This window comes from Python bivittatus, unplaced genomic scaffold, assembly GCF_059951505.1.
Source record: "Python bivittatus isolate LINGU-HERP-01145 unplaced genomic scaffold, Pbiv_v1 ctg000410_np1212, whole genome shotgun sequence".
Classification (NCBI taxonomy): domain Eukaryota; kingdom Metazoa; phylum Chordata; class Lepidosauria; order Squamata; family Pythonidae; genus Python; species Python bivittatus.
Genome location: NW_028277067.1, coordinates 13,308,241 through 13,334,953, shown reverse-complemented (window position 1 = coordinate 13,334,953; position 26,713 = coordinate 13,308,241). Strand labels below are relative to the sequence as shown.

The following is a 26,713-nucleotide window of genomic DNA, read 5'->3' as shown; positions in this document are numbered from 1 at the left end:
TTTGTATTGTTTTATGCAGAAGTTGGAACACCCCATCATTTTGTAACGGCCCTTCTAAAAATGCCATCGTTGACAGACTTGAACGTGGCTTGTCCAGTTTGAATCAAGAATGGATGGAGTTTCCACATAAATGACCCTGAGTTTTGGGGGAAAGCTGAATTTGGAACAAGGGTCTCTTTGCCTCAGTGTTAGATGTCACTTCTCTGGCACAAAAGGAGCATCAGGGCAAAACATTTGAGTCTTTCTGTACCCCCAGAGCAGCCCGGACCTCCTTTACACACCTGGAACTAGAGTTTCCCTCCAAAATCGATCCTGAGCACCTGTAGCTTTAAACGGTAAACATAAAAATAAATGAATCTGGGGTGTGCAACGTACACACGGGCAACGCGCGTGGGTGTCTACCCACACATATACAATTCCACTATGGGGCCCCGAAGCCGTGCTCTAAATCGGAAGAGGGTCGATCCCGAATAAGCAATATGGTGCGAAAGAAAGGGGCCCCGGTTCCAGAGGGACGAGACCACGCGGGCCCTCTAGGGCGCCCAAGCTCTGCGGGCGGCGCGCCTGAGGCGCACGGTCCTGGCTCCGCGCCGTTCCCTCCCGGCCGGTTTGGGAGTTGCCGGCCGTGCACCAGCTGATCGCGGCCCCTCCTATCAGGCAGGGCCCGGGGAAAGGAGCGGGGAGGCGGCCCTGCCCATATCGGCGGGGCGAGCGAGCCATGTCAGAGTTCCAGATTTCGGTGGAAGAGCTCAACGACCTGCTGGCCAACGGCAGCGGCTGTTACAGCCTCCCCAGCGCGCACAGTAACGAAGTGGCTCCCCGCATCCACGTGGGCAACGCGTGAGTTTCGCCCCCCCGCCCCCGTGCATGGGGGGATACCCCACCCGGCTGCAGCTTGTAGGCCTGAGAACTGGCAGAAGAGCGGAGTGGGTAGGAGGCAGCGTGGTGTGGGGGAGTCTGGCTTCCTAAGGCGGGCAGGCGGGCGAGGAAGGAGCAAGCTGGCTCGCTGCTGGAGAGAGTGGGTGAAAAGGTACGCCTCTTCGTGGTCGCCGGGAGCTGGCCTAGTGGTAGTGCTAGAAATCCCCTGTCGCCTTCAATTAAGCCTTGACTAAATTTAAGTCCTCCTTCACCGAATCTTCCCAGCAGGTGTGCTCCAGATACGCGGGAGGGCTGACAGCTCCCATCATTCTGGGCCCATGCTGGACTGGATAATGGGAGTTGTAGGCTAGCCCATCTGCAGGACACATGACAGTAGAAGCCTGGATTAAGCACTTCCTGAGTTCCCAAGACACATTCCTTGCTGTGTGTGTTTATTTATTCAGGTTACATGGCCGTCCACTCTCTGGGTGGCTAAGGGCGGCTGCTCCCGTTCTCCAGTGCTGTACAAACTGGGTCAGGGAAAGGAGGGGCTGAGCACAAAATTTGGCACATTCCTGACTTGGAAGCTCACTTCATGTCACTCTTTCCCCAGCATGCTGTCTTCCAGCTGTGGTTGGGTTATAACTTCAGAACAGCCATCTGGAGGGTACCAAGTTGTGGAAAGGTGTTCTGTATAGCTCTTTTGGGGTCTGAATACAGTATATGAAATCGCTTTACGCAGAACCAAGCTGTGAGCCCAAGTACCCAGGACCCTGCCTATAGCTCTTTGGACTCCTTTCCATCACTTAGTTACTGGGCCGTTAACTAGAAGTGCCAGCATGGGAGTCCTCAGGGGGATGAGAAGAGCCAGATGACAACACATATATGGTTACATCATCATGCAAATGTACTTATGTACTTATGTCAGTACATAATTACAGCAGTTGGTAATAATGTTTTCACACACTCATCATTTTGATGTCATCTTGGCTTGTTACGGACACTCCTGGGTATCAATGAATGTGTCTGGAACAAACCATATGCTCTGTCCACCAGCTGTGGTCATGTCATGCTGAGTGAATACTATCATCTGTATTCTGGCATGTGCCTACTCCACTTAAGAAGTAGGTGGACTCACTGGACCGAAAATAGAGGAACATTTTCTGTCATATATGTAGGTGTGTTTCCTGCCAGGAGAGAAACATCTCCACATCTAAAATGCATAATTCATGCTCACAAGCCTTGAGATAGACATCAAACAATTAGCCACCTAATTTAATTTTCTACAAAGTTAAATCCTGTTCATTGGTCTTGAGTTTGTTTCTGCTTGAGCTCAGCATAGCTTAAAACAGAGTTATTTATTCCTCAGGTTGCAAAATCTAAGAGTGTTTTATTAGGAGGGAAATGGGCAAGGTCTCCCTGAGTAAAGTTTGACTCCTTGTGAGGACACAGGCATATCCATAGAATTTTCATAGCAACATTGCAGAAGTGATTAGCTATTACCGTATTTTGGGATTTTTAATTTTTTTCCCCTCAGGCTAGCCTGTAGGCCTGGAGTGTTCTAGTGGTCTCTTGTCCAAGGATGAACCCAGTCTGACTTTGTTTAGGTTTTTGTTTTTTTAATCAGGCATGGTAAATTGATTACTGTTACCTGGATTGGGCTAAATCGACGACTTTTGCTTTCTACGTTCCATTAACTTTGTACAAGTCTACAGAAGTTGTGGATAAAGTTTGTGAGAAACTTTTATGGTATGCATTGGAACATTAGGGCAGTGATAGCCCCCAATCTTTCTGTAACTAATGCAGTGAAACTTGGGCTGGAGGACTTGTAGCCTTCCAGATTTTGTTGAACTACAACTCCCAACAGTCCAACAAGCATAGCCAATGGGGTGGCTGTAAGTTCAGCAACACAAGAAAGCCATAGAGTTTCCCTCCTTCTACATTAAGTCTTGGCTTCCAGGGGAGTAAGTGCTGCCTTTCTTTAAATTAAATATTTTTTGTCTGTTTGTTTGTTTTGCTCTAAAGCAACATCCCCCCAGCTGGATGCTCTCCCAATGTCTTAGACTACATTTCTCTTCAGTCCCAGCCAATACAAGCAAGGCTAATGAAAATGTTACCTAAGGAAGGCTGCCTTCAAAGCACTGCATCACACTGAGTTTTCAGAATTTCCTAATCCATTCCTGCCCTGCAATGTTCCTTTCTCTTGGGTTGGTTTATCTGAGTGGTGGTGGTTGTTAATAGTAGTATGCAAGTGCAATGCATGAACGCCTAGCAGCAACTTATTATGACATTCTTGATATTGCTTTAGTGAAAATAGCACAAAATAAGTTTATTGTTATGAACACAGATCCTAACAAGATAACATAACATAAAAAGAAAAGAAGAATTGTAATAAAAAGAAATGCAACATAGATAAAAAGTACAACATACAAAGAAATTAAGTTGAACTAAAACCAAGGCCACCATTTAAAAAGTTTGCATGCTTTATGTGGAGTCTTGCCATTGGTCTGTCTAGACAAGTCTTGTCTTCTCTGGCTGGCAGTAGCCTTCAATCTCTAAACGATGGAGTTTGATCCCGGGTCTGCCACCTGCAGTAGCAAAACATTTATTTGCTCATCCTATGCGTTACTCATAGGGCTCTCCATGAAGTTATATATAGTGACAAGACAGAAAGTTTCCTCTTTTGCAGGTCAGCTGTCTTTTTGTGGCAAAAAGTTTGTTCCAGCCGCCCACTTTTTATAAATGGCTGCATATTAAAAAAAAAGTATGCTATGTCACCTTCCACAAAAAGTGTTGCAGTCTCCTTTGTCACTTCCAAATTGTTCCACCTCATGCTGATGCCCCTGTTGACCAGGCCTAGTTATAGGTGTTGAGAAAAAGGTAAAGATACCCTTGATACTAAGTTTGACTCTTGGTAATTTTATGAACAATATCTGAGTAGTTTCCTTGGCAACAGTATAGAAATGGTTTGTCTTTGCCTTCTTTCAAAATGCTTTTTTTTTTTTTTACTTCCCATCTAATCTATAGCTTTTGGTAGTCTCTTATTTAAGTATTAACCAGGTTCAGCTCTTGTTACCTTTCTTGAGGTCAGCCAAGAATGCCTAAGTGTTGCCACCTATTATGACATTCTTGATATTGGTTTAGTTAAAATGGCACAGGTTCATTGTTCAAAAGCTTGCTTATGCAAACATTTAGGCATTTTATCTTTTCTTGGTTAAATTCTCCAGAATCTTGGCTGTGGTCTTTCTGCCATCTCCTATCTCATCCTCCTAAGTGAAAATGCCAGGGACTGATCTTGGGGATTTCTACAGGTGTGAACTGTTGGTTACTCTGTGAAAAATCATTGCTGGGCGAGATGGCTGACATATTATGGTTTTGCTAATTTGGTTGTATTTTATCTGGGTTTTAAAAAGCCCTCAAAGCTATCTCCTATAAATAGCAAATTGTTCTCCATTTTCCTTGTGTGTGATATTTGTGATACATACATGACTGCCAACAAGAACAAATCTTTATGAGCTCTCTGTTGTTAATGTCAGCCATCCAGCTGAGTTATTTTCAATTCCATTCCACCGTACCTACAATTTTCTGTTTTTCCTTGTCACCATCTATCTTATTTCTGAGGCCATAGAGCATACTCAGTCAGTTTATGTGGTTGAGTGTGCTCAGTCCTCCCTGAACATTTTTTTGGAAAAGTTTCCTATACCATTAAGTCACCTCCCTCAACCTGATATTGTCCAGATGTGTTGGGACAGCAACTCCCTAGTTCAGCGTTTCTCAACCTTGGCAACTTTAAGATGTGTGGACTTCAACTCCCAGAGGCTGGCTGGGGAATTCTGGGAGTTGAAGTCCACACATCTTAAAGTTGCCATGCTTGAGAAACACTGCCCTAGCCAATATGGCCAAAGGCTAGACGTTCTGGGAGTTGCTATTCCAACTTATCTGGACAGTGCCAGTTGTGAAAACTGATGCGAAGTTTTTTTCCTAAAGAAATGTTGTACTTTGCAAATATGGAGGTTCCCCAAGCCTACTGATATATTACTTTTGTGCATGGATGTTACTGTTTTCCATTATATAAGAATCTATAGATAGTATGAGATTATTAAAAAATAATTTGGACTCAGCTATTGAAACTGGTAGGGAACTGGTAACCAGAGATTTCATTGTACTGTTCTAACCTAGTTCTAGATCAGCTGTCCAAAAAAGTTACTTATATATAACATTTTTAATAAAATACTTTATTGTATTTTAGACCATATGTTTGTAGTGCTTTAAAATTCAGGCAGACTATCTAAAATATGGGCAGATTCTTGAAAAGTCAAGATAAGCATGGCCTTTTATCTCAAGAACCTATGGTGCTATTTCCAAGGCAGACCTCTACATGACTGCTCAAAAGTAAATTCAAATTACTCTTGTGTGTGGTAGTCAAGATTGCAGCATTAGCCTGTTTGAAATTAAAGACAGGCTGTAGATAATTAGAATATAAAGTTAACATTGCTTTTTAAAATCAGCCCTGCTATGTGTCTTTAATAGCAACATAACACAAATATATTTCTTTGGCATGTAAATAAGTGGTAGAGAAACGTTGCTACATTTTTGTGTGTCAGGCTGTTGTTCAAGGCATGGGGCCAAAGCCAGTGAGAAGGAAAAACCTACATTTCTCATGATATGGTTGAAGAATAAATACTTTATATAGTAAATTAAGTTTGATTGTACAGTAAATATTGTCTATAGTAAATTAGGTTTCAGTGCATAGTAACTTAGATATGAATAACCCTAGTTTTTCCAGTTGTTTTAGGCAATAATTGCCATAATTCCCAGTTGCCATGCAGATTGAAATTTGTGAGAATTGTATACCAAAGTATCTTGTGGCAACCAGATCTGACTATCTATACTAACTTATTTTGAATAGGAGGAGGTTAAACTATGAAATCCCTAGCTCAGCATACTGATATAGCCACTGCTATCCATGACTGAGTCCTGCAAGCGCAGCTATGACCTGCCTTTATTTTTAGGTAGCATGTCTTTTTCAGGCTAAGAATGCCTAGACTTTGAAATCTGGGTTTCAGCCCATCTAATTTTGAAAACTCAGTCTGATGCAGTGCCTGAGAGAATGGTGACTTTTTAATATTTGGAGGGCTCCTAACTTACAAAATGCTTGGCAACTATTTTGGTCCTTTCAACAGGATCATGCTTCAGTTCAGACAACATGCCAAGACATGATTTGTACTCAGTGTCTGGATCATAGTTTGACTCTCCAAATTTATAGAGATCCTGTATTATTTTAGAGCTACTTGCCTGTTCTCATATTTACCTTGCTTAGCATTTCTACTTTTTCAGTGCAAAGATCTGTGGCAGAACAATAGCCAGTTAGTTGGTCAGTTCAGGCAACTCCCAAATCAATAATTAGCACAAATTAAGCTATTGCACCAAAACTATGATAGATTTTTTTAACTGTGTTTTGACATAATGCATGGGCTTTGCCTTTGATCTGTTGTTTTGAGGCTGCCATGATAATTTGTATAATGATACACTGGGTGTATTTGTAGCTAGCAACTTGCTCATCCAGTTCACTCCAGGGAATTCAGCAAACCACTGCCAGTATAGTCTTTTGCAAGTCCTCTTTTCTCTGGCTGGCTGCAGCATGTGGAAGCACCTAATTGACTGTGGATGATCATGAAAAGCTGTGTAGGGTTGGATCTGGTTTGTACTTGGGTGGGAGACAACCAGGAGATCTCAGTACTATGGGCTGGACTGTTAAGAATCCTGCAGGAAGACAAGGGGAAATTATTTATTCATTCTTTAAAAAGCCATATGGATGTATCTATGAAGTTACCATGAGTTCATCTCAACTTTACCTTTTCTCTAGGGTTGATGAATCTCAGCAGTGTGAGCACCCAATCACCTGCCTCCCTTTGACTGAAAAATGAAAAAAAAAATTTTAATAGGTCACTGAAGATGGTGTCTGAAAAAGACATTGACTAGTATAAATGCTTACAAGTTGATTGATATAGAATTGCTGGATAAGCAGGGAGTCAGTTAGGAATTTTAGTGCACTTAACATGAAAAGGGAAACTTCACTGAATTAGAAGTATAGAAAGGGGAATCAAGTTTTTCAGAAGTGGTTTGCCATTATCTCCTTCCTAGGGCTGAGAGAAAGTGACAGGCCCAAGGTCACCCAGCTGTCTTTGTGCCTAGGTGGGACTAGAACTCAATCTCCTGATTTCTAGTCAGATGCCTTAACCACTACACTAAACTGGCTCTCACCTATTGTATACTGTAATGTTAAAGCCATTGCTCCTTTATAATAAAAGTCCCACTGGATTCCACTGAAAACGCTAACTCTTTACTGCCATCTGGTAGTAATCTGGATTTTGGAAGCCCAGATCTAGTAGCCCACATAGAATAAGATCAGTAAAGAAAACATGGGATCAATTGTGATGGCTGAAGTAATTGTTCTGCAGATTACCGACACAGAAATCTTCCATTTGACTTTCCATGGCAGGAGCATGACTAACAAGGCTGAAAGCCTCCATCTATAGTTAGTTTATTATGATGTGAATCAGGAAGTCCAGCTTGTTGCTTTTTTAATAAGCCAGAGTCAGAAGCTATGGCTTATTTTTATCTGCAAAGAAACAAGCCAGAAATCCTGCCTTACATTTCACAACAAACAATCTATAATTAATCCATGTCAGTAAATAATTATTGTTCCTAATAACATCAGTTATCATGAGTTGGGACTATATATTTATTCTTCCAATATTCATTAAATCTTATAGCTAAAGAGATGGAGAATCCACTTTTTTGCCCAGATGTTAATTTCCATATGATAGGGATTAATGAAATAGGGCTATCATTTATTGAAATGTTCATGTACTTAGAATGTGCGTATGTGTGCGTGTGTATCCATGAATTTATGCCCTGTGTTTTTCTTTTCTAGTTTTTTCTTTATTTTCCTTTCTTAATAACTTTGTATATTGTTTACTTTTTCTGGTTTTCTTGTATGAAAGCAAAACATAAAATGTAAAAGGTCACAATAAACTAAACTATTGATGAAATCTGAAGAATTCTGATTTGCTGCTATATCCAAATATACTGTGTCCAGGTTCACATATTCCGCTAACCAGTGCTTTGTTTAGATGGCTTACAAATATGGGTACTATAATGCAATGTCTACATGGTCTGTGTGTGCAAATGAGTACTCACATCGGTTAAACTATAGTGTTAGCAAGGAGAAACTCCTTACCTGTTTTGGTATACTGTATAGTAGTAGCCTTCCCAGCTAGGTATCTTCCAGATATGTTGGCTAGGACTTGTGGAAGGGGTGTTGTCCAACAGATCTGGCACCAGGTTGGGAAAGGGTGTGTTAAAGAATAAGTTAGTTGTCTGCTTTAAGTCACCAGCCTTTACATGCATTCCGAAAGTATTCAGACCCCTTCACTTTTTTCAATTTTGTTATGTTGCAGCCTGATACTACAATTGTTCAAATTCATTTTTTCTCATTAATCTTTTTAATTAATTTTAGAAATGTCTGTAAATTTATTAAAAAGGAAAAACTGAAATATCACATTGGCATAAGTATTCAGGCCCTTTACTCAGTACTTTGTTGAAGCACCTTTGGCAGCAATTACAGCCTTGAGTCTTTTTCGGTATGACGCAACAAGCTTTGCACACCTGGATTGGGGGATTTTCTGCCATTCTTCTTTGCAAATCCTCTCAAGCTCAATCAGGTTGGATGGGGACCGTCGGTGGACAGCCATTTTCAGGTCTCTCCAGAGATGTTCAATAGGGTTCAAGTCAGGGCTCTGGCTGGGCCACTCTAGGACATTCACAGAATTGTCCCTAAGCCATTCCTGTGTTGTCTTGGCTGTGTGCTTAGGATCGTTGTCATGTTGGAAGGTGAACCTTCGGCCCAGTCTGAGGTCCTGAGCGCTGTGGAACAGGTTTTCATTGAGGATATCTCTGTCCTTTGCTCCATTCAGCTTTCCCTCAACCCTGACCAGTCTCCCAGTCCCTGCTGCTGAAAAACACCCCCACCACCACGCTTCACTGTTGGGATGGTATTGGGCAGGTGATGAGTGGTGCCTGGTTTCCTCCAGACATAATGTTTAGAATTGAGGCCAAACAGTTCAATCTTGGTTTCATCATACCAGAGAATCTTGTTCCTCACAGTCTGAGAGTCCTTCAGGTGCTTTTTTGCAAACTCCAAGCAGGCTTTTATGTGTTTTGCACTGAGGAGAGGCTTCCATCTAGCCACTCTGCTAGAAAGCCCAGATCAGAGGAGGGCTGCAGTGATGGTTGTCCTTCTGGAACTTTGTCCCATCTCCACACAGGATCTGTGGAGCTCAGTCAGAGTGACCATCGAGTTCTTGGTCACCTCTCTTACTAAGGCTCTTCTCCCCCGATTGCTCAGATTAGCAGGGCCACCAGCTCTTGAAAGAGTCCTGGTTGTGCCAAACTTCTTCCATTTGAGAATTATGGAGGCCACTGTGCTCTTGGGAACCTTCAGTGCAGCAGACTTTTTTTTGTAGCCTTCCTCAGATCTGTGCCTTGCAATAATCCTGTCTCTGAGCTCTAAAGGCAGTTCCTTTGACCTCATGGCTTTTGCTCTGATGCAGTATGCATTGTCAGCTGTGAGGCCTATAGAGAGGTGCGTGCCTTTCCAAATCATGTCCAATCAATTTAATTTACCACAGGTGGACTCCAGTCAAGGTGTAGAAACAGTTCGGCAATTATCAAGAGCAATGGAAGGCACCTGAGCTAAATTTCAAGTGTTGTTGCAAATGGTCTGAATACTTATGCCAATGTGATATTTGTTTTTCCTTTTTCATACATTTGCAAACATTTCTAAAATTCTGTTTTCACTTCGTCATTATGGGGTACTGAGTGTAGATTAATGAGAAAAAAAATGAATTTGAACTATTGTAGTATCAGGCTGCAACATAACAAAATTGAAAAAAGTGAAGGGGGTCTGAATACTTTTGGAATGCACTGTATCTGTTCCAGTTGTAAGTTCCACTGACCTCGGTGAACTTTGTTCTAGAGCAGTGTTTCTCAAGCTTGGGAACTTTAAGATGTGTGGACTTCAACTCCCAGAATTCCCCAGCCAGCATGCTGGCTGGGGAATTCTGGGAGTTGAAGTCCACACATCTTTTAAGTTTCCAAGGTTGAGAAACGCCGTTCTAGAGTATGAACATGAATCATTTTTGACTTAATGTATATATGTCTTCTAGTGTAGGTCTTATATGATGTGTACCTCATCTTTGTCTTACCTGGCTTCTTCTAGGTATGTTGAACTTAAATTCTCATAATTCCCAACCACTGTGGTCAACTAACCATTCTGGCTAGGGGTTATAAGAAATAAAATCTGGAATATCTACAAATAACAAGATTGGGCAGATAGGTGAGTGATTGCCCATTTGGTGAGATAATAACAAAAACATTTGTTAAGAAAAGCAAAAGAACAAAACTCCAAAAAAAAAACCCTATGTGGAAGTTCAGCATCCAGGTTACCAGTGGGTATGCCGAAGTAGGAAGCAGATTATTTTTATTGTTGCTGATTAGGTAGGGAAAAAATTCTGCTAGATAGTGCAGACGCTGAGCTAGTGAGAAGAGGAAGTCTTGGGAGGTGTTGCCATGACAACGTGTTGCAGTGTTAGGCTCACAAGGGCTGCAGGCTGTGGGAAGTGTTTAGTTGAATCCAGATAGTAGGGGAGCCCTCTGTAAGGAGAAATGGCCAAAGCAAAATGTACTTGATCTTGGGTTTCTTACAGAGATTACGTGGAAACCAGGTGAAGGTTACTGGGATTCAGCAGTATTTAGAGGGCCACAGGATTCCCCTCACTGTTGTGGTTTCTGAGAGCTGCATAGCTGTGAGATTTAAATGGGTCTTTGAATTTAAACTTCTAGGTCAGTGTTTCTCAACCTGGGGAACTTTAAGATGTGTGGACTTCAACTCTGGCTGGCTGGGGAATTCTGGGTCTTTTGAGAAATACTGCTTTAGGTTTTCAGTAATGTAGATAAGCTATATAATTAAGAGAACTACGACAAGTATGGAAGTTACATCCAAAACTGAGGTTCATTCCTTCTGTTGATAGTGACTAACCAGCTATTGTGAAGTTTGTGAATTGTTATCATGTTTTTTTTATTACATTCACAGCTGTGTAAGAATTCAAAGGCAGTCTAAATAGAGGACCCTAGATGGCTTTCTTACAATCATTGTCCTATCATAGGCTTGCTTGAGCAAAATTGCTACATCCTGTTCCTCTAGGCCACTGGCCTGGAATTGTAGAAACTCTGGTGATGTCCCTGGAAGTCCATTTGCAAAACCCAGTCTGATCAGGCTGCCACACTAGATCTGAGCAGGCCTGAGTTCAAATCTCCATCTGGACCAAGTCACTGTGTCTCAGCTTTACCTACTGTATAGAGTTATTTTAAATACAATCAGTGGTGGAAGAAGGGAGAATCATCATATCTGCTGCTCAGAGTTTCTTTGAAGAAGAGCAAAATAAAAACACAATATATAATACATACACCAGAGCCTAAGGTCCTTTGAAGAGTTTTGGCACCAACACTTTAGCTGGCTGTGCTTGGGACAGAGAATGGATACAGTAAAGGATTTGAGTTATTTTTATGCAGTTATTTTCAGCATAGAAGTAGCTGTCGAGATTGTGTTGAGCTCTAGTTTCTATCAGCCTTAGCCAGTCATTATCAGACTTGGAGTTAACTGGAGTTGTAATCCAACCTGTTTTAGAATGCTTTGTTTCAGTCTTATTAACTGATATCTGTTCTAAAACTTCCTTTCTGGTCAATTCAGTAATCTCTTGTTCTACGCAAAACGGTCAATCACTAACCAGACAAATGAAAAGATGGTTATGATTTTAACTTGTGGGAGTCAGTCTTATTATCTGGTATAGTCTTCTGCAGAGAGTAGCATTGATTTGAGAGCCAGAGTAAATTATTCTGGAGTAAATTATTCACTTAATTGATATGATTTATATGGCCACCTATCTTACACAGGTGACTCTGGGCAGTGTACAAGGATTAAAAGCACAAAAACCATGGCATAAACACAGTGACCCTACTCAGAGCCCTGGGCAGAAATCACATTGTGTCGACACCTGCTGCTGACAAGGCTTGCTAAGCCAAACTCCATATTTAGAGCAGGCAAGAATCTGCAGCTTCCCTTGGGGAAAGGCAGCAGGCAGAGGCATCTGTATATTCCCCTTCTCATGAGTTACTAATCATCCTAAGTTTTAGCATTTGCGGGTAGGCTACTTTTGCCAGTCTCTCCATTGAGGCTTTAAGCTGGGGCAGTGGCTTGGTTGGATCATCCTGCTAAAACCCAGTTATGGAAAGTAAATTGTGAGTTGCTGTGGTTTTGGAATTGTCAAACCTCAGCTCCAGCCGTTGCTCTGCCTTCCCAAACCCATAAAGACAAGAATGTTGAATGGCTGCGGTGCAGGGAGATATAAGACAGTACAGTTCACCACCATGTTGTTGTATTTACCCCCAAAGTCCTACACAGCTCAGGCCTGAGTATTTAAATGAATGTCTACTCCCACGTTAATTTTTTAAAATGAGAATGCCAGGCTGGAAGCAGGGGTTGGTCCCTTGCTGCTTGAGGTATATGTAAAAACCCTTCCTTTGGTATTCATTAGGCTCCTTGTCTCAGTCCCCAGACCTGAGATCTTTCATTTTTTTCAGCACCAGGTGAAAGATTTATTTACCCAGAGTAAGGGCTGAGTCCATAAAGGCTAAGGCAGGCAAGTGGAGAATCAGTGATTCTAATGCTAGAGAGAAGCGTTCTGTAAGTGTATCTCAGCTACCTAGTCTGGTTAATTCAGAAGGGCAGGAGAAAGAAGTCTGTTGCCAAATTTTGCCAAGGGTGCTGTCTGGACACCTGTGATTTACTGCTGAGCCTGCTATGAAGCCTGATGCCTAGATTGATACAGTGCAATCTTAGGCATGTTTATTTTGAAGTACTGTATCATTCATTCTTTTAAATGGGATTTACTTTAAGGGACATATGAGTAGATTTATCTGCAAACTGCATTGCTAAACTGTGATCTGCAGGTAAATCTCCATGAATTCAGTGGAACTTCTGAGTATTTATATAGTAGTTGATAAGACAAGCAACCATACAGGCATATTGTTGTTGTTTTTAAAATACTAGTGGAGTTATTTTTTACTGCATTTATTTTTGTCACAATATTATGAGTCTTCCTGGAGGTTTTCAACTGAAGAATAGGGATATTTAAACCAGCAGTTGTAGTATTGTAACCCTAACCCCAAAAGGTAAGATTTACTCTTCTAGGGAATGTCTCATTGAATTCATTGAGTTCTAGATTATGGTTTATCTATACATCTGGACATTAAAGCCATGGTTTGAATTGTAAATTGTGAATTGGGCAAATTTTAACTTGGTCTAGTACTTCCTGCATGAGGAGGCAATCTTTATGTGGTTGGGGGGACCTCTGCCAAGGCCTGTAGGAGGAGGGAGGGAGCAAGCTTATAAACACAATGTGGCTACAAAAATACTTCACTTCAGCTCATTTTTTGATATCAAGACTGCGGTGGTACAAAATGCTAATATAAATTGCTTTTTAAATATACTTACCAAGCCTGAAGGAAGGCTAAAAATACAGCATATACATAATTAAAAAGCAAAACAAATGAAGAGCCAGGGAGGCGGTGTGAACTGAGTTCTTCAAAACATGAAGTCTACAGTTTCCCAGGTCAACAATATGAGCTTCTCTTCCTAACACTGCTTGGCCATCACTGTAGATTTCTTCCTAGTAGCAAGAATGGGTAACTTTTTTTTATAGCTAGGAGCTGCACTTAAAACTGCAGGTGGTCCTGCTAAAGAGGATTTTCTAGATTTTTGGCATTGTTCAGGTAGGGAGCTTCCGAGACATTTGTTTTGTTTTTAAATAATATATGTAAGCCTACACCAGGGATTTTAAACTTTTTAAGGCTGTGGAACCTGTTAGTTAAAAACAAATTCCTGGAACCCCTGATCAAGAGGCAAAGCTCTGGCAATAGATTATTGGCTGCATTTGAGTGAATTTTTAGTTTTGCCCTTAGTCTCTCACAGAACCCCATTGAATTCTTGCAGAACCCTGGAGTTCTGTGGAACACAGTTTGAAAAACCATGGCCAACACTGTAGTTGTATTTTTCTGAATAAAAAAATGTTAATTGCTTTTTTTATGCCATACATGAAACAAATGGAAGCAGATGTTTGTTACTTAACATTGGGCTTGGAGTAGCTGTGATGTTTGTAAAAACATAAAAAAATATTTTGCTAAAAGCCATAAAGGAGGAGAACTTATTTTCCCCAAAACAATATCCTTGTCATGAATAAGTGTGCTTTGCGGCTAGGAAATGCTGGCTCTTGTAAAGAAAATTGGGATGCAGCAGGCATAGAATGGAATAACCTGAACAGAAGCACTCCAGACTATAATATTTTGTTGCCAATTCCATCTGTTTTTTTCTAGATTTCAGAGCCATTAATGCAATGAGTTAATGGAGTTTCTCTTGCATTTCCTTGGAGATCCAGGATAATTTCTTCCCTCTAAATATTCTTGTTCATATTGTTCTTACAGGTTCATAGCCAAAAATGTCATGCGCTTACAACGCCTGGGTATCACCCATGTCCTCAATGCAGCAGAAGGCAAGTCTTTCATGCATGTGAATACAAATGCTGAATTTTATGAAGGAACTGGTATCACCTACCATGGCATCAAGGCCAATGACACCCAGGAGTTCAACCTCAGCCATTATTTTGAAGAAGCTGCTGATTTTATCGATAAGGCATTAGCACAGAAAGATGGTAAGACATTGAAATCCAAAAGGCTTTCCTTGTTGCATGACCAGATTGTTATCTTGCTTAGTTGCTTGGATACACTTTCTTATCTTTGGTCTGGTTCACAGAACAAGGTAAGCCATAAAATCATCTGTTTAGGTTTGGTTCAGGGTATTGCATGAACTATCCAGTTATGATTTTGTCACAAACTGAGGCTTTGCATGATTAATTATTTCTCAGTATTTAGAGGTATTGCTGGAGTTAAATCTCTCCAGCTCATGGAGAGATTGCATGGCAGCAGATGGGAAGTAGGGGGTCTGGAGAGAAGAAAATGGCTGCATTGATAATAGTTAAGTGCTTCCTCTCCCTGCTCTCCTGGCAAGAAAAGTCACCTTTACTTCAGGAGCTACCACTTAATGATTGGCTTGAAGCCTGCATATATGTATGTATATCTCCTGCCTGTTCATCTACACCATGCAATTCTGCAATTTGTTAGAACTGTCCTGTATTCTTTAGGCATTTTGGCCCTGCTTTCCTTTGTTAGTCCTTTGGCAACCTTTTACAGAGGCATCCTTTCCATGGAAGTGTTGCATTATAACTTGGTCTGACTGGAGGGGTGGAGTTATGGAAGATAGGGAGATCTCTTAATCTAGAAGTCAGTGACCTTTTTGGCTCAATTCATTTGGAATTTTAGCAACATTGAAGGACAAAATGGCCCCCATTGGAGACATTAAATGGCCACCACGACTGGCATGGCCAGTCATAAAATACCCATTTCCCAAAAGACAAAGTAAGGCCTGGTGATGCACTAAGAGAAATGTTTGGGGTATAATGTGGGCACAACATTGCCTACCACTGTTTAATGTCTTCCCATCCTGGATTCACTGATCTTTTGCAGTCTCTTGGGAGCTGGGGGAGGGGGTGGGAGAAGCCGTTGAAAGGTTAGAGTTTAAGAGCCAAGAGAAGTGTGGGAGATGTAACATGAGAAATGTGTAAATTATATCTAGTTATTCCTGCAGAAGGAGTGCAGTTTTGTCTGCTTGCTGATGATAATTTGCAGTTGGCTGTGGGTTCTGTGCTTTTATACAGGGAAGACAAAAGGAAAGAAAATGCTGTAAATGTCAGGCTTTGCATTTCTTCTTAGCTTCTTATGGCTTTTCTCCATCTGAAGCAACTGCTGTGGATTTCTTCATAATAGAATTTTGGGGCTGGGAAAACAAGGATGGAGAAAGATGAATGGCAGTCTCTGGCTTGTCTTGCACCTGTTGGGGTTGACCCAGATTTTTTCCTACTTCTGGAATTGAACCAAAGTTGCACTGAGATCAGATAACACTGCAGCCTTTGGTGGGGTTTCATGGGGGAGTAACATTTTCATGCTCCATTGTGAGATGGCTCATGAAGGTATGAGCATGCAAAAATGTGTATTTTTTAAATGGCCAAAATTTTGCAAATTTCACTCCTGAACTCTTGCAGGATTTTGGTACTCTTGCTTGAAGATTTTAAATGAGACCATGAGAATCACAAGATTGGCAGTATTGCATGATTTTGGTCATTTATTTAAATCTAAAAAATACTGGTGTTCTGCAGATGCTATTGCTGGATATTGTAGTTGTTTGGGCATCTGTGAACACTGCATCACACTGTTAACACCTGAATAATAGGGCTGATCATCTCACCTGGTGCCTATGGCTGCAGTCCACCTGTGAATCTCAGACCAAACCCACTTGACTCTTATTCTCTGACTAGCCAAGATACTATATCAGCTGTTTGGTGAGTGAGCAAGACCTAGCTCCCTGAGGCAGTTATTAGGCCTACATCGTACTCACCAAATCTCAAATGTGTCTTATGTCCCAAAATGTGGGGGGTCCTGGCATGGGAAATGAAGCAAGGGAATGTCTTTGCCTTGGGTGGATTTCTCTTGGGTAAATCTGGTTGCATGCACAGTAGTGGTGTATTGGGACCAAAGCATGCATGCTTATATACACACACACACATACTCACAGTCCTTTCACCACTCTCAGTCCATTGCATGTATGTTTACTCATACACAATTCAGACCTCCACTTGGCCATTAAAGTGATCCATCTATGTGAAAGGGTTGTTGTCAGGCTGAAAAATTGGGGATAAGTTGAGCTGAAAGCATAATGGTGGTGATACAAGAGGAGAAAATGGTAAGAGAAGCGACAGCTATTTCCTTCTGGGCAGAGTTTTGCATTGGAAGGATAGCTACATTCAGCATCTTGTAGAATTCCTATGTTTTGAACGAAAGCCAGGAGAGAAAGAAGGCTTGTAGAAATGAGAGGAATCAGCTGATTGTGCCAGGTATATGCTGTGGGGGAGCTGAAAGGAGCCAAATGGCATTTTTCTCTTTTCTGTTTTGGTAGAGTTAGGAGAGAACAGAGTTTCTTCCAGGAAGAAAAAGCACCAAAGGGAACTGACTCAGAAAATTACAAGGGGCCTTTTCCTAATCGGTTTAGATGCAAAGAGGAGAATTTGGTAGCTGGAAATGCATCCTTGCATGAAATGGAAGTTCTCTCCCTGCTCCTTTGGGAATTTGCAGTGTTTTAATCTGAGAATTAAAGCAAAAACAAGAGATGGTAACCAAATGGGATTTCTGAGACATAGGGTGGTCAAATAATTTCCAGTAAACTGGAAAGGCAAACAAAATTGCTATGTGTTCAAAACAGACTCCAAGGGGGTTTCATTACTGGAGATGGTGAAGAGGGGCGATTCTTTTTTCTGTCTTCCATCCCAACATGTTTTAATTCTGGTTCATGTGCTATACACTCATTGCTTCTTTCTCTTACCTCTGAGAATGGTTCATATATGTTTTGTTTCTGCTTCCCACCCACCCCCCTTTCCCCTTTTTGAGATTTCTTTTTGTTAAAAAGAGAATCTGGGTGGACCGCCTGGACAAATAAATGATGGCTCTTTCTAACAGTGTCAGAACACATTTTGTGTTTGGTCCATAACTCCCATCATCCTCAATTAGCAGACTGCTAGCCATGCTGGATGGATATGTTAGTAACTAGGATCCAACACATCTGGAAGATAGTACTCTGGTCAAGACTTTTAAATTTTGCTTATAGGGAAAAGCAACTTTATTGTTTGGAAGGGAACCATACTTGGCAGTCCAGCAAAACTCAAAACTTGGTGAGTGCTGGGGTAGTGGTGGTGTAACAGTTAGATCTGAGTTTTGCTTTCTGGTTCTCCTCTTCCCCATCAAAAGCCTAAATATGTATGATTTAAGAACTGTATTAAGAACATGTACATCCATATTGGTTGTTTCAATTTTGTATATGCTTTGAACCAATCTTATCCAGTTTGAGTATTCTATAGATATGTGGACTTCAGTGTCCAAAATTCTCAACCCTGTTCATGCTGTCTGGGGAATTCTGGGAGTTGAAGTCTATCCATCTGAAGGGTCCCTAGGTTGGGGAAGGTTGTTGAGAACAGGTAAAAGTGTATTTGGATCCCTGTAGAGGTAGCACTTTAGAGTGGAGAAATAGCAGGCAAGAGAAAATGGTATGTTTATTTATCTGTTTATCAAATTTATATGGCCACTCATTTATAGTCCTCTCTTTTACTGCTTCTCCTCTTAAAATCCTCCCCTGTTGCATTTGCTTTTCTTTTCCAACCTTACCACCAACATCCACATTCACATATCTTTACCCTGAAGTTTCTATTGTATGCATATCCCTATTATGAGGCCCAGATTGTCTTTTGCATAACATTGTGCCCTCGCTTAGCTGTTTCTTCTTTGTTTTGCCAATTAGGTCGAGTGTTTGTCCACTGCCGTGAAGGCTACAGTCGCTCACCGACCCTTGTCATCGCTTACCTCATGCTTCGGCAGAACATGGACGTCAAAAGTGCTGTCAGCACCGTCCGGCAGAAACGGGAGATTGGCCCCAACGATGGCTTCTTGAAGCAGCTGTGCCAGCTTAATGAGAGGCTGGTGGTGGAGGGCAAGCTGAAGAAGGCATAGCCACTGCCTAGCCCATGGCCTCTCTGCACTCCTCGCCAAAACACTGTTAGTTGCTTTGGGTTGAGAGCACCGGCTGCCAGGCTGCACAAGCGAGGCAGGAGAAAGCTCCAGTTGCTTCCACAAAGGCTGGGTGGGCCTGGTGGTTTCAAGTAGGTACCAGAGAATTACTGCAGTATTGTGGCACCCTTAATGTGGACCCCCACCTTGTCCAGCCAGGCACCAGCTCACATATCTTTATTTTGGAATCTGTTGAGTATAGTTTGTGTATGTATGAGAGAGAGGAAGAAAGTTGAAGGGCTTGGGTTCGAAGCATTTTGTACCATGACTGTAAGTCTTAAGTTTCACAGGATCTGATTTTGCTCTTGTCCTCATTTGTTTAGCCAGCTGTTCCTTCCCCCATCCCCCTTGTAGATTTAGTGGAGGGTCTCCTTCTTCACATGTTTAGAGGTAAAGGCTGTCCTTTATGTGGGTGACAGCCTAGGTCAAAGGTGTGGGCTTGAGGGGTTGGGTTCTAGTCCATATGGTTCATGCGCAGGGAGCATTGGGGTTCTTTGTGATTTCCCCAGAAGGTTTGTATAAATAACCCACATTCTAAAACTGTAGACCTCAGGTGGCAGAGCAGTGGTGGGTTAATTTCTCCAGCTGCTGAGTCCTGGGAGGGTTTTAGAGCAGGTAGCCCTACCTTGCTGAACCAGACTTTGCCGTTCAGCTCCAATCTATTTCCCAATTCTAAGAATGGTAGAATTTAAAAATGAAACTAACTATTGAGGTTATCTAGTCTGCATGTAAATGTGCACGCGCACACACATACATGCAGATTCAGTACAAGAATGTGCAAGTATAGCTCCCCTTGACAGCTGGCTCTCCAAGTTGCTTAATACCTTCAGCAAAGGAAATCCCATTTTCTTCTGAGGCAAGTTAATTCCACCATCCAGCAGTTCTTAGCCACTAATATTTTAGATGTGCTAATGTTTTGCTGCAGTCTTCTTCCTTGGCCCTTCTACCCATTGCTTCAATTCTTACCTTCTAGAGCAACAGAGAACACGCCTGCTCCTTTTTCTGCATCGTACATTTCAGCTATTTGAAGAGAGCTGTATGGTTGCCTCTTAGTGGTGATGCTGGGCACTCCCATTCTCTGGAACAAGGCTGCTTTCTAGAATAGGACATGAGCAATAAATTGACTTAGCCCGGATTAGGGTCAAGAATTTCTGCAAAGAGGCACATCTGGCTGTCAAATACATGTGTGGGAGTGTTTGTGTGTATACGCACACATACTACCATCACCACCACATATCTCTTTGCTTATGCTAGTTGAAGTAGGCCCCTTGGATCATCACAAGATGGGAGAGTTAATGTTTAGTAAAAAGAAGCACAATTTCTCGTCACCATGTAATCTTTCTGTATAGCTGTGTTTGATATGTATGTGGATATAAAATATATGTTATACCGAGACACGCACACATACACATGCACATATACAAGCAATGAAAAAGCCATCTAAGAACAAGCTGTTAGTTTATTAGCTGTAGTAATATTTTGTATATATTGTTGATATAGGTGGGTTTACAGCTTCTGGTGTTAGAAGCAAATTCTCCCTCCTCCCTCCCCCCCTTTTCTCTGTTCTGTTTTTTCCCTCTTGTGTGTCTACAAAGTCACCAGGACAGACCTCTGGTTCCAATACAGTTGATATATTTTGGCTGTGCTAGGCTGCTGTGAAATGGCTGATTTCCTGTTGAGCTTCAGTGAGGGATATTAGCAACCTGCTTCCCTGTGGCCAAAGGTCTTTGCCTATAGTAATAATACTTTTTGAAATGCTGTATTTGGTAAGTGGAACAAATTAGCCTAAATAAGCTGATCAAGTGATTTAATTTATTCTGGCAACACAGATATTTATAGCGTTGTGTGAGAGCTGTGTTGTATAGAATTCTGTGTGGTTACGTTTGAGATCTGTCTCTCTTCCACCCTGCCCCCAATCTTATTTTCTACATGATAGCACTGAACAGAAATTTTTCAGAATAGATTTTTCTGACTGGGCTTTCCAGAATGGTCGTCTTTTTATCCCTCTTAAAACGATCATTGGCTAGAGATTATGAAATTATATTCTAGCAACAGATTGAGATAGGCTGCTATATGTTTTTATTTTATTTTATTCCACTGCATGGAATACAAAGACACTGTATTTTTTATTTTTATTTTTTGAGGTGTGAGGGAGATACATGGGTGTAATTTTGCTCCCTGGTCTACCTCTTGTTTCTACCCAGTCTGCAGTGGCTTCTGGCCAAGTTGATGACATCAGGGGGGCCCAAGTTCAAATCTCAGTTCAGCCTTTGGATGGTGCTGGGCTGCTTCTTATCTCTCAGCAAAACCAACTTCCCTGTATTGTTGTGAACATTAAAAATGGGGCAGGAAAAATTACACTGCCTTATGTTCATTGGAGAAAAGGTGAGCTATTGAATCAATAGAATATTTGCCCTGCCTTTTTCTCCCATGTATTTTCCCCCCAATCATGTGCTGGTACCCATACTTCTTACAGCCATATTGGTGTAGTTGCTGATCAAAGCACAGATTTAGAGTGCTCTCTTGGGTTCACAAAGTAATATTCTAAAAATGGCAGACCCAATAATGTAAATAGCTTTAAAAAAAAAAACCCTACAGAACTTTTAAATGAATTGTAAAACCTTTTGGGTTACAGGTAGTTCCTAGGTTAAGAATGCCCTGTGTAAGGATGACCCATAGTTAAGAACGGAGCCTATTGTAGCAAAATTTGAATTAAATACACAATGATTCAAGTTAAATACACAATGGTTTGAGTTAATTACACAATAGTACTTATACAGTATTATACCATAATACTGTTCTAGCTTACATACAAATTTGACTTAAGGCCAGGCCTTGGGAATGGAACTTGTTCTTAAGCTGGGGAATACCTGTATATCATTAGAAATCAGAGCTTCTGGCACAAGTTTGCAGGCACTCTGAGCTCTAGCACAAGAAATGAACCACTGCCAACCCCTTACCTGCTTCCACTGCCTTGTTTCTTGCCATCTTCTCTTGTCTGTGAGGATGCCAAGTCTGCCCCTTCCAACCCAGAGTTACAGCCTTAAGTTAGTGGTGGAGCACGCACTTTGCATGCCAAAAGTCTCCGATCCACTTAAAGCCTGGTATCTCCTGATAAAAAGAGGAAAGAGTCTGTTGAGCAGGAAGAGCCATAGTCTGCTTAGGTGGATGTTACTGGGCTGGCTGGATTGGGCATAGGGCAGCTTTGTTATTCTTAAGAAGGAAGCAACGGTTCACTGTTGCTTTAAAAATTGCATACAAACTTCTCAACTAAACAATGAAACCTGCCATCCTCTATACCTGAAACTCATATTATTCCTGTTTGTAAGAGGATGATGGAAGCTGTGGCTCAACTCAGTGGAGGATGCAAAATTGGGGAAGGTGGAGGTATGACAGTATTCCAGTTAAAGTCCTGTAATTAAAATGGGACTTACTATGAATAAGGATGCAAGCTCAAACCCTTTCCCCTCCAAAGAAATAAAATGGAAATAAATTTATTGTGAGAGCCCATGGCTTAGATGCTCTGTGTGTGAGGCTTTGGCGGTAGAAGAGATGGTGTGCTCTTTGTCTGCTCTTGAAGCCCTACATTGCTGTGGCTACAAACTGGTTAGGATCTTAATGATTGCTATATTGAGAAAAAGGGGTCAAGCAGCCAGGAGATGTTCAACAATGAAAGGAAAGGGGATAACTTATCCAAAGCATCTGCGTTTTCTCTTAAATGTATTGTGATATTTGTCATTTGTCCAAGGGGAGACAATCCACAAATGTTCAATAAAACTGACTCTGTGGCTTTCAATGCCTGCCATGTGTGGAATTTGCTGGACTGCTCAGGGGAACTTTGGAAGGGAGGTGGAAGTGTTTGCTTTTATTCTGCAGTAGAAGGGGGTAATTTTAAGCTCTGGAGGTAACACTCTTAGAAAAGTACACCTTAGATTAAACTGGGACAGCCCACAAGCCGCATGTAACCTCTGGACCATTGCCTGCTTTTGCCTTGATGTGTATGTTGGGTAATAAGATTAAGAGAAGACAAGAAATATAAAATATCAACCTTTATATGTATTTCAAAATATACAAAAGAGAAAAATTAGGTATAAAATATATCTTCAACAATACATAAAAGTAACAACAAATAAATAACATAATACAAATATACCAAGACAGCAGGGAATTAAGCAGTGAGCCTAAAGGGAAAAATCAGAAAAGCAAAACAAGTAAGAAGAAGAATACTTCTCTTATACAGAGTTCGCCACCTGATTCAATTATGCTCACAGCCAAAAAGCAATCTCTTGTTAACTCTATAGTTAATTCTATTAAAGCTGTAGATCTTACAAATATCCAACAGTGTAGCTATCAGCTGGGCAGTGAGGCTTTAACCTTGTTCCCTTGGTCAGGTTCATTCAGACAAAATTGAAACCTCTCCCCATTTGGGGCGGCTGTGTCATGACTCTCCCCCACCAGCCCTGCCCGATTGAGCAGCTTCCTTTCAAAGCTGGAAAATTCAGGCTGCTTGACATGGATTGTATGTTGCAGCTCTTTCAATTACCTTCCTCTGCATGCACTGAATTGTGACACAGGAAAAGCTCTTGTGCTCTGTATACCTAAGCAGATGTAAGTTTTTGTAAGCATATGTAAGAATGGCTACGTTTGCTGTGTCCACGATAAGTTTATTTTATTTGTTCAATTTGAATGCCGCCCAATTCCAGTTGATCCTAGGCAGCTCAAAACAATACATAACATAAAAACAGAATACAAAAGATTAATCAAAAGAAGTACAAAATAACTTTAAAATAATCACAAGAGGCAATCCAACAACAACGCAAACATATAACCACACAAACAGGAGTCCCTTCCACCTATCCCAAGGCCTGGGTAAATAGCCAGGTCTTTTAAGCTCTCCACAACGTGTGGTAATAGTAACTCTATTGTGTTTGGACTTAAAATTTGAGAAGCAGACTTAAGTGGGTGTTCTGTTTCTTAATGGATATTCAGGATTATTTTTACTCAAGTACAGTGGTACCTCGGGTCACGAACGCTTCTGTTCACGACCAATTCGGGTCATGAACAGCACCGTTCGCAAAATTTTGCTTCCATTCGCGAACGCCAGATCGGGTGATGAACAGGATCCGCGGCCATTTTCCCTGCCGTGACACGTGGTCGTGACTTCCTGTAGGGAGTGGGACTCTCCCGCCAAGCAATAACCGCCTCCCCACCCGCCTTTCTGTCCTCCATGCCAGAAGTCGCGTCGAGCAAGGTTAGCGTTCTCTCTCTTCGTACTGTACTATGTGTCATATTTTTGTGGTTTAAAAAAAACAACATATGGTTCAGAACGGATTAACCGTAATTACATTGAACCTTATGGGAAAATTTGATTCGGGTCGCAACCAAAATCGGTTGGCAACCAAATTCGTAGGGGTCAGAACAGATTAACCGTATTTACATTGAACCTTATGGGAAAATTTGATTCGGGTCGCGACCAATTTGGGTTGCGACCAGAGTCGCGGAATGAATTAAGTTCGTGAACCGAGGTACCACTGTAGTTTTATTCATCTTGCCCTGAGCCTGGATTTAAACACTTCCCAAGCAATGTGAAAGGAGGCTGCTGATTCAGGGTAGGGAAAGAGTGTGTATTTGTGATAGCATATGAGAGACAGAAAATATAACATCATCTTGTGTAGATTTACTGAACTATAAATTTCTGCCTGGTAAGTGTGCATTTGAGTGTCATCTTATGAAAGAAAGGAAGGATACGCAAAATGTTGCAGTATTTAAGGAGTTCCTCTCCACACACAGTCACTTTGGAGGGTTTGCGGTATGTGTGAAATTTTGAACTTCCATGGGTGGAGTTTGCTACTCAAAAAATGGCTGCCCAGGCACAGAATGCCCATCTACCATAACCTCTCAGGATGTTCTCTCTGTGTGTGCGCCTTCAAGTCAGTTTTTGACTCCTGGCGACTACCTGGACTAATCCCTGCAGTTTTCTTGGCAAGGTTTTCAGAAGTGGTTTGCCATTGCCTGTTTCCTAGGGCTGAGAGAGACTGACTGGCTCAAGGTCACCCAGCTGCCTTCGTGCCTAAGGTGGGACTAGAACTCACGGTCTCCCAGTTTCTAGCCTTGTGCCTTAACCACTACCCCAAACTGGCTCCAGGGATGTTCTCTATCTCCTCCTACATTTTTCTTGGCAGGGCAGCAAAGCATCAGACTACTGCCGTTCAGCATTTCCATACGTAATTGGCTCAGAGACAGATTAAAGAACAGTACAGTGAGGCAGGGAAGAAACCACTGCTGCTGTCTTCTGAACAACATGTCCCTAGCTTTTCCTAACTTAGTCCTCAGTCACTCTGATGCAATTTCCAAGCTATCCATTTGATGACATTTCCAGGTGTACAAGGATTTCCAGGTTGGGGGGTGGAGGGGATGGGGACACAATAAATCCCATGAACTTGGTATTTCAGGTGACAATCGGTGGGGCAAAGGCACATTCCCTGTGGCTCCAGGTCTGCATACAATGTCCTGTTCAAAAATCTTGCATCCAGTTGAAAGACTTTCAAAAGTTTTTTCCTGATTCTAATGTTGCAATGCAGAAGAAAATCGTTAAATACCTGGAGAGTAATCATGGTAACTATGTTCTAATTATGTTTAAGTATATAAAGGAAATTGAACTTAATTTTTTACTTGGTTCCCACCCACTATTTTTTGCGATGGGGGGATGTGCTATACAAAAGTTAAGTGAAGCTTTTGTCCTGGAAAAAACTGTGTACCTTTGATAAGAGCATTGTAGCTCATTTTCCCCTTAAGCCCAGGGGAAGTACAAGATGATGAGCTGCAATAATGTTGGTTGGCAACATTATGATCTCGTTCATGAATCAGTCTGAACCAGGGGTCTTGGCATCTGTAAGTCATAAGGCATTCATTGCAAAAAAAAAAAAAAAAGGTGTAATATTAGGCTGTATCAACAGAAATATAATTTCCAAACCTTGGAAACTAATTCTATTTTTTTCTGCTTTGTTCAAACCAAACCTTGAGACCTGCTGTGTGTCCAGAGCTATTAATTCAGAGAATGGCAATGATGATCAGGGGTAGAAACTAAATCCTATGGAGAGAGATTAAAAGAGGGGAATTGTTGTTAAACTTGGCATTTCACAGGAAATGTGGGTCACAAAGATCTTTTTCAATACTGGAAGATTTCTGCAAGATAGGCTCCTCACATGCTGGTGGCAGAGGTGAAGGCTTCAAGAGCTGAAATTCACAAGCAATTGTTGACATTGCTACAAGAATGAAAGTGAGGCATTTCTTCACAGCATTGTGACAGCCAGCAAAACATGGATCTCATCATTATGAGCCAGAAATGAAGCATAAGACCATGGAATATCTTCACAAAGTTTCACCTGTGGGATGGGTGGGGGGAAATCCAGCTTGTATCAGGAAATCTCAAAGTTCTTTGGGATGCAGGTGATGTTATTCACATGGATGTCTTTCAACCTGGCACCACTATCAATTCAGAGTGCTACAGTGCAACACTCAAAGCAACAATTAAGCAGAGTTTAACAAATGTTGCTGTAACATGGCAATGCCAGGCCTCATATTTCATGAAGAGGTAAGTTGTGAAGTTGAATCTCATCAGCTTAGCCCATCCACCATACAGTCTGGATTTAGTTCCATGCAACTTCTACCTTCTCCCAAAATTAAAGAATACTGTCATGACATCTGACCTAAATGAAGAGGTGGAAATGAGTTTTGGGACCTGGTTGAAGAGACAAAGTGTGAAGTTATTTCATAAAGTCTTTAAGAAGTGTGTCCATCATTAGCAGAGGTGTGTAGTGAATGGTGGAAAATACATGAAGAAATAAATATAGGTAACAAAGGAGCTCATTTCAAGGATTATTTTCCTATTTCATTTATTAAAATATCCTATTTAAACTAAAGTTACAGAGTGGGAGGCATTACTTTTCATTCAGCTCTGGTATGATTTCTCCCCTAATTCCCCCAGGCCCTGTAAAATGTAAAAAAAACA

At 41.4% G+C, this 26,713-nt stretch overlaps 1 protein-coding gene across 1 annotated transcript; it reads left to right on the top strand.

The window, feature by feature from the left end:
* Positions 1-668: 668 nt before the first annotated feature.
* On the top strand, positions 669-22,498 carry DUSP3 (dual specificity phosphatase 3). The gene is made up of 3 exons (XM_007428565.4): positions 669-840; positions 14,461-14,687; positions 18,437-22,498. The coding sequence occupies exons 1-3, from the start codon at positions 719-721 to the stop codon at positions 18,643-18,645; spliced, it is 558 nt and encodes a 185-aa protein (XP_007428627.2). The 5' UTR covers positions 669-718; the 3' UTR covers positions 18,646-22,498.
* The last annotated feature ends 4,215 nt before the right edge of the window (positions 22,499-26,713 follow it).

Excerpts from the sequence above, each read along its gene's own strand:
- DUSP3 (XM_007428565.4), top strand. The coding sequence starts at position 719 with ATGTCAGAGTTCCAGATTTCGGTGGAAGAGCTCAACGACCTGCTGGCC. Across the intron at positions 841-14,460 it reads CGCATCCACGTGGGCAACGC|GTTCATAGCCAAAAATGTCA; the intron begins GTGAGTTTCGCC and ends TTGTTCTTACAG. Across the intron at positions 14,688-18,436 it reads GGCATTAGCACAGAAAGATG|GTCGAGTGTTTGTCCACTGC; the intron begins GTAAGACATTGA and ends TTTGCCAATTAG.